We start from the raw sequence: 8,280 nt of genomic DNA, 5'->3' as shown, positions 1-8,280 counted from the left end.
GTACTTCTGGGGAAAGCAGGTGGAGAGGGCTTCCATCTCTTTGTTAGTATTTCTCCTCCGGGGGAAAACATTACAGGGTGTTTTCTTCTTCTGTTGGTTCGGTTTGCTTTGGCTTCCTTTCGCTGTATGGATGGAATCCAGAGCTGGGCCACCCACAAATTGGAATAATAACGGTTACATTAATATTATTTCCCTGATCTGCAGCACCTCACTCCTGGTCAAATGTAACAGGAGGTGGGAAGATTAGCTGGTAACTGCGGGTGATCCTGTCTGGGCGGCTGAGGAGCTGTGAAGTTGACCCTTGCTTTGCAGATTATTATTATTATTATTATTATTATTATTATTATTAATCTCGATTCCGGATGTTTTGCATACTCTTCCATCTGCACCTGCCTCTGGGGCAAAGGGTGAGTAATTATAAAAGTGGGTGCTAACCGAGATAACGTAAGGTCACATCCTCCTCAGTCTCTTCTCTGGCGTAATGTTCGCCAGGGAAACTGGAAAAAGGTTATCCTTCACCTTTGCAGTCTCTCCTGGTACTGACTAGGGAGGTCTGGGGAAGTGGTATATGAACGTGGAAAGGTGTTGTAGTGTCAGAAACAAAGGGGAGCTTTCTTAACATGTAATGTTTTGCTTAGTATTCATACCTTTAATACTGTATCTTTAATACTGAAAAAAAAACATTTTTAAGGACATTAACTTTCTTTTTGAAAGGGAAATACAGGGGAAAGTGGGCATTAGATCCCTTCCAAACAGCTGATTGATTTTAACAAAGAATTTGAGCTTTCCTTGGTAAATTAGGGCATTGTGATCTTTAATCAAATCGTTCTTGTCATGTATATGACTCCTGCCTTTGGCCACAAAAGATGTCCCTAGGGTTACCTTCCTTTATGATTGATTGATTTTGATTTATACACAACCACATCTGTCCCCCTCCCCCGCTCTAAAACGTGGGCTCTGTGTGGGCAAGAGAACATTTCAGACTCCGAAGTTGTCCCGCACAGACTGAAAACCGTCTTTCTTGTTTTCCCACTTTAGCTTCAGTACTTGCATTGTCAGCGCCGATCCCACGTTGCATAGGTTTGCACTGGTATGTGAGCCTCATACAGCATGTGTTGACACCCGAATGCACATTTCTGCCTTGCTAGGCATAAGAAATGCTAGATTCCAAATAAGAGAGGGATTCCTGGATAAAGCTTTTAGGGAAGAGAGAAGGGGGGGAGGGAAACAACACCCTAGGGTGTCCCCTGTGAAATGATGTCATCCAATCAATACTTGGGGGGCGGGGGAGTTGTGACTGTTCTGACTAACTCCTTCTATGAAATAGTCTCTATATTGGAATTGGAATTAGCCGTATCGATTGGGCTGATAACAGAGACCTATAAAAAGGCAGGGGGGTTGGCTTTGCATTTACTACAACCCCGAAGCATTTAGCTCAAAAAGCACCAAGCCACTGCCTTTCCTTTAGAGCACTTGCGCCTCTGTATGCGTGTGGGGGGTGTGCGTGGAGTCCTCTTGCAACTGAAATAACCTGGAAAAGATGTGGAGGAGCCTGTGCAAACCTTACACGTCCCTGGCTCTGCTTGGACTCTGCTTTGCAATGGTCGTCAGATCTCTGCCTTTCTCTGATGCAGGGCCACATGTGAACTATGGCTGGGGGGAACCTATTAGATTAAGGCACCTATACACAGCCAGCAAACATGGTCTGTTCAGTTACTTCCTCAGGATCAACAATGATGGCAAAGTGGATGGCACCAGCATTCAGAGTCCCCACAGTAAGTATAAGGGAAAGCTGCCGTCTTACTTATTTACAGGCTCTCAGCTGAAGGAATGGAGCCCCACGCCCTGGATTCCCTTAGTGAGCTTATGAGGCTGAATTCTCCCATAGCACTGGAAATAGGAAAGCGTGCGCTTGGGTACCTGACAGTAAGGGCTCTTTTGTGAAGGAAGCAGGATGAGTTTCACCTCCGATTACCTGTGAAATTTAGCCCTGAGAGGCGGTGGGGTGACGGGGGGTGTGTGGCTTGGAGACGGCGATCCTCTTCCCCCCTCATCTGAACGCTGTTTTGGTTTTGCTGCATAGGTCTGCTGGAAATCAGGGCTGTGGCAGTTCGCACGGTGGCGATCAAGGGCGTCCACAGTTCCCGGTACCTCTGCATGGAAGAAGACGGGAAGCTGCATGGACTTGTAAGTTACAGTAGAGGGAGACTGAGCTGGAGGGAGGCGGCACTGAATCGGCATGGGAAAGTCCATAGCGAATGGGGGAATGGTTGCAGGCGCTCGCAGGGCTTGTTATGATTTTATCTGGAAGCGTCCAGATAAAACAACTTAAGCCGATCACATCTTTGCTCCACCACCAAGCAGTTCATTAAGAGTCTGACTTCTGCGGAGGAGCAAGGAAATCGAAATGTATAACATGGCAGTTTATAGATGTGTCACTGGGCAATAACATAGATAACACTGGGCAACATAAATAGATAAATAGAGTGCGTTTACTGCAAGCTTTCATTTTAATAGGTCTTAGAGCCTCCTAAACTAAAATGATGTGTAAGATTAAATGGTTGAGTTCTTTTACTATAGAGAGTTGATAAAATGTAGACAGAACTATGAGCTGTTTAATTTTTGTCATTACTCTCTACTTTTTGTCCCTATTAGTGTCTAATGAAACAGTAATGTTTATTAGTTTAGTAGAAATTTAAGTTTAGTGTCAAATGAGAAAGCAACTTTCCAGAATTTCTAATACAAATAAAAATAAGGAGGACAATCGACCATTTTCATTCTTTATTGCATTTTCCCTCTTACAATTTTCTATCCACTTTTAGTTAAAATAGAACAGAGGACCCAATAATGCCTATTTGATATGTGGCTATTTATCTGCAATAAAATGAAAACATGTTCATTACATTGGAATGTAAATGATACAGGCATATTCGTAATTATCTTTTTACTGTTCAGCGTAGGTATTCTGCAGAAGATTGCTCCTTCGAAGAGGGGATACGCCCAGATGGCTACCATATGTATAGATCAAAGAAATATGGGGTTGCTATCTCTTTAAGTCATGCCAAACAGAAACAAGAATTCAAAGGAAAGGACTCTCTCCCATTGTCTCACTTCTTACTTGTGATCAACAGTGCACCTATAGGGTTATGGGAGTCTGAGGACTATAGCGATTCTCTGACATGGTGTTGTTAACTCGTGCCTTTTTGCCTAGGTATTTCAGCATATCAGCTAGATACATCAGAAATACAGTCCTGCTCTTGTGAGACCCCTGCAATACCTACTCAAAGGCATAAGTTAATGAGAGAGGTCCAAATTCATTGCCATGTAACTCCATTGTAGCTATCTGAGTCGCATGGGTGGAAGATGCATTTTCCCCAGAATGCAAATGTAAGGCTTGAACCTACTTTCCTTAGCAAAACTCCTGCTGATTTCAATAGGAGAAGAAGTGGGCCCAATGGCAAAACATCCATGAGCTTTAATGAGAAAAGGATCAGTCCGAATAAAATTTTTACTCGAGTATCTACGGCAGAATTTGCCTTTCAAGTCTGAATTTTCCGTTTCTAAAGTCAGACCTTCAATAAACTGAAAAGGTGAGGGAGGTGATCTGGTTTTAGGCTCCAATTACCATGTATGGAAAATGTCAGTTTGAAGTTTTTATTGCATGTCCAAACTGAAATACTCAGTGACTGATAACTATAGATAGGATCCTCCTTCCACTGAAGTCAATGGGAGATTTCCCATTGATTTCTCTGGTAGCAGAAGCAGGGTCTCTGTAGTTGCACTGTGCATTATTGTAATAATCTTTGAGAAAAAAAATGAACAGCCCTTAATTTACTGTTTATTGAATGACTGTTTATTGAACCATAGTGATACTTCATTATATTAATTAATATTCTGAATAGGTACGTCTGACAGTTATTAGCATACAGCCATGCAAACTCTTGTATATGTACTGGATCAAATCCTGAATGTCTTCCTCTAATGAGAAGTCCCATTAACTTCAGTAATAATACTCACACAAGTAAGGTGAGCAGAATTTGGCCCACAGAGAAAATTTGTCTTCTGAGATGCACTATCCTTTCCCTGTTTCCACTCTGCTCCAGATGCCTTGTGGGTCTATGTGTATATTGAGGGATGGAAGAGGAAGTCATTTACTACTGGCCTCTGCCAACAGCAAATTATGGACTTCCACACTGGCTAAAATGTGCTGGCCGCTCCTAACCCACCTGCTCCGGGGTGACACAGGGAAGCAATTGATGCATAATGTCTTCTGACTCCTCTGCATGTAGACCCACCATCCTAGTAGCCTGTGCAGGGTCTAGTGGAAAATTTGTACTTTTCCCCTTACTTATTTTGGTTAGTACTTTATTCTGAAGATAATTCCATTGAAATGAATGGGAAAATGTACTACTCAGCATGAGCTGGGAGGTGGTGTGCTGGGATGAACCGGGAGGTACAGAAGCAGGATCTACTGTGAGTTACAAGATGATACCTTTACTCAGGCATTGACTAGTACCTTACTCCATGAGTAGTTCAATTAATTTCTGTGACACTACTTGTGTGAATAATTTGGCCACCTGTGGAAGTAAAAGTGTTCACAATCTGGCCCTGATATACATTCATTCAAAATGTCTGATGTCCAGTTTGACTGGGGGGAGGGAGAGCACAGTGGTTTGAGCATGGGCCTGCTAAACCGAGGGTTGAGAATTCAATCCTTGAGGGTGTCATTTAGGGATCTGGGGCAAAATCTGTCACAGACAGTACTTGGTCCTGCTGTGAAGGCAGGGGACTGGACTCAATGACCTTTCAAGGTCCCTTACAGTTCTATGAGATAGAATATATGGAGATAAATAGTGTAAGTCTTAATCTGTGAGAAAAGCAAACATTTTTGCTTTATTCCTTCAACATTAAAAGTACTTTTAAAAGGTATCCATAGCACACACAATAGTCTATTCTACATTGTTGATGGTATTTGACAAAGCTTGATTTTTTACAACTGAAAAAAAAGTCAAATGTGCTCTGGGTTATATTTTGACAGGTAGAGAAATCATTCAGGAACACTGCTTTTTTTTTTTTTTTATCATCAAAGACCTAGACATAACCAGCAATTCTCCTTTATTGGCCCAGAGTTCAGTCACCTCGAATGACTGAGACAGAAATAACACCAGAGTTGTAAGGAAAATAGTGATTACTTGAAGGATCTGGAAGAGTCTGAGATAACACAAAATCTCAACATACCATATCTACATTATAAACTATGTCTAAGATGAATTCTACAAATTGCTAGGCAGGTTATAAAATATATTATCCTATATAGAATCTTTATTGGTGTCACAGTAGAACTGTTTGACAAGTTTAATGCCAGATGAGAAAGAGATACTGTACTAATACATTTTTAGACATTTTAATAAAATGACAAGAAAAAACGTGCAGTTTGCCCTTTTTATTTTTGTTTTTATTCATTAATTTTCTTTATTTTAATACAGTCTATTATAAAAATGCCTTTCTGCAGACCTGATTCTTGCAGCCCTTACACAGGCAAATCTCCCATGGGATTCAAATTGAGTTTTGTATGCATTAGGATTGCTGGATTGGGCCCTTAGCTATTGTGGTTGTAATTAAAACGTCAGATTAATCAAAATTTATAAAACTGAGGTATCTACCAGAGATTACCAAAGTTTCCCCTAAAATCAAAATAGGGCGGTTTGTAGCAGCTGTATGGTAATAGATGGAATAAAGATCATTGAGGATAAAGGAAAGACTCCCAGTGACTTCAAAGCGGTGTGGATCAGGCCTATGTTGACTTTTTAATGCCCCCCAGAGATTGTTATGAATTCTGTGTATAATACAGAGGGCTTGAATCTCTCTCACATCAAGGAGAGTAGGGTCAAGCACATACAAGATTTATATCATATCTGATAAGTGTCATAGACATATCTGTAATTGTCTTCACTCCTTACTGTTCAGCTCAAGTATGCTGCAGAAGATTGCTCCTTTGAAGAGGAGATACGCCCAGATGGCTACAATGTATATAAATCAAAGAAATATGGAGTCTCTGTGTCTTTAAGTAGTGCCAAACAAAGACAACAATTCAAAGGGAAAGACTTTCTTCCATTGTCTCACTTCTTACCTATGATCAACACTGTGCCTGTGGAGTCAATGGATTTTGTGGAATATGGTGATTATAGTCATACTTTTGAATCAGATCTGTTCTCTTCACCTCTTGAAACTGACAGCATGGACCCCTTTGGAATCACCTCTAAAATATCTCCAGTGAAGAGCCCCAGCTTTCAGAAATAACTAATGCTCCTGACTTGAAATATGGTTTTAAAGAAACAATACCAGAACCAGGTTGTTATTTAGCTTTTCCAGTAGTAATATGTAGAATATGTAAACATTTAAGGTATGGTGCTAGCATTGTTCTTGCAATGTACTAAACTTGTAAAATAGTAGCACCATTCTAAGGTTACATTCTAAGAACCACCTGTTCATTTTTTCACATCACATTTAGAAAAAAAATAATCTAAACAACTGCTTAACTGGTTCACCGCTGACAAAAACACACAACATGTGGAAATTCCTTCCGTCTGGTGATGGCTGGGGTGAGAAGATCACTAACATTTTTCACCACCCCTTTATTATTACTTATGCTCACCTCGGATTCCTGCTGATACGAGCAAAGGCAGCAAAAGCTTTTCATTCACAGGGAGGTTAATGACCTCTTCACTTCATAGCCTTTCAAAGACAAACATTTGCAATAAAACATGATTACAAAACCCAACAAACATTACCCTGTGAACTAGGGTTCAATCTATCTCTTAAAAAACTGCTGTTGATGTTCTGGGACAACTTTCCATTTTAAACATTGCATTGAGAAACAATTCTGCTTGTATATTATGCATTTTCTTCCCTTCTTTGATTATTGCTAAAGGCTCGCACTGGAAAACCAGATCTTTGATTCTTTATGGGCTCACCTATGTTTGCTGATGAATTCTTTGGGAGCTGTATTATCCTTGGTCTGAGGTAGAATTCTCATTAATGTTAGTAGGAATTCTATGTATAGATTGAGGATTGTACAGAATCCATAATTATGTTCATCAGGTAGGGAACAAGCAGTAGAAACAGATTAACTTTCAGGTCATAAAGGTCCTGTTATATGTAAATATCCATAGCAATTAAAAGAAAAGACAGAAAATAAATGTTGTATAGGTCAAATTGCTTCCAAATATGTTTTTATATTTTTCCTTAAAGCATCAGCAATTCTTTCGAGGCCATATAGGCCTGATCCTGCACCCATTGACTTCAATGTTGCAGAATTGGGCAAATACTGCCTTTGATACGTGGTGGAGTGATTCTCGGTAGTATATGGCCGATAATGTATATATGATGCTTTTAGTCCTGTTCTCCTATGTTAGCATTCCAGCAAGAGAATAACAACAAAAGGAATGTGAGACAAGGGGTCCAGGAAAATTACCCATTTCCAAAGTTTCATTTATAATAGGTTTTTCTATACAGAAAACTGTACTGGAAATGTTAGTATTTTCTTGACCTAGCACTTCATTACCAATGCAATATTTATAATTAATTTATTGAATACATACATCTGTTTATTTTGTTACTGTTATTTATACTTAAAATTCTATTTATGTACTCATGAAGGTTTTTTTTAGTTTTAACAAATTTTGTGAAGTTTTGTAATCATGAAATCATAAGGAAAATATAACTTTTATTTAAATTTTCTGTGATGTTGTCAGTAATTTAGTGTGTAAATTTGTAATTAAAAAATCATCTCCAACATAAAATCTAACTGACTCTGTTTCAATAATTATGCAGCCCCTTTTACTCAAAGACTTCTAAGAGCTTTATAAACATTATTGGATTAAATTTCACTACACCCTTGTAAGGCAGGTAAGTGTTATTATCCCCATGTTGTAGATGAAAAAACTGAGGCACAGAAAAACAAAGCAACTTGGCCAAACTCATGCAGTGAGTGACAGAGCTAGAAATGGAATCTGTACAGGCAGGATTAGAGTGCTGCTTTCAGGATGTCAACAATGTCTCTGTTGCAAATTAAATGCAATCTGATGAACATAGTTTACAGAAGCAAGGCAGGCCAGATACAATTCTAAAACGAGGGGAGATTCTGTACTTATGGAAAAAGTCCAGGAAGGAGACTGTTCACTAAGTGGCTGACCCTGGGCTATACTGAGCTCTCTCCATCCCCATAATTCCCATTGACTTCAGTGAGTCGGGGCCCCAAGTTCTGGTTCTCTGGCATAA

The 8,280-nt window shown here is 39.7% G+C and overlaps 1 protein-coding gene across 1 annotated transcript; it reads left to right on the top strand.

Moving 5' to 3' along the window:
• The first annotated feature begins 351 nt into the window (after positions 1-351).
• On the top strand, positions 352-7,650 carry FGF19 (fibroblast growth factor 19). The gene is made up of 5 exons (XM_050955530.1): positions 352-407; positions 1,039-1,090; positions 1,469-1,775; positions 2,084-2,187; positions 5,968-7,650. The coding sequence occupies exons 3-5, from the start codon at positions 1,541-1,543 to the stop codon at positions 6,298-6,300; spliced, it is 672 nt and encodes a 223-aa protein (XP_050811487.1). The 5' UTR covers positions 352-407; positions 1,039-1,090; positions 1,469-1,540; the 3' UTR covers positions 6,301-7,650.
• Positions 7,651-8,280: the final 630 nt, after the last annotated feature.

This window comes from Gopherus flavomarginatus, chromosome 5 (assembly GCF_025201925.1).
Source record: "Gopherus flavomarginatus isolate rGopFla2 chromosome 5, rGopFla2.mat.asm, whole genome shotgun sequence".
Taxonomy (NCBI): domain Eukaryota; kingdom Metazoa; phylum Chordata; order Testudines; family Testudinidae; genus Gopherus; species Gopherus flavomarginatus.
The sequence above is the reverse complement of the archived record's forward strand: the minus strand, read 5'-3'. Positions and strand labels throughout refer to the sequence as shown.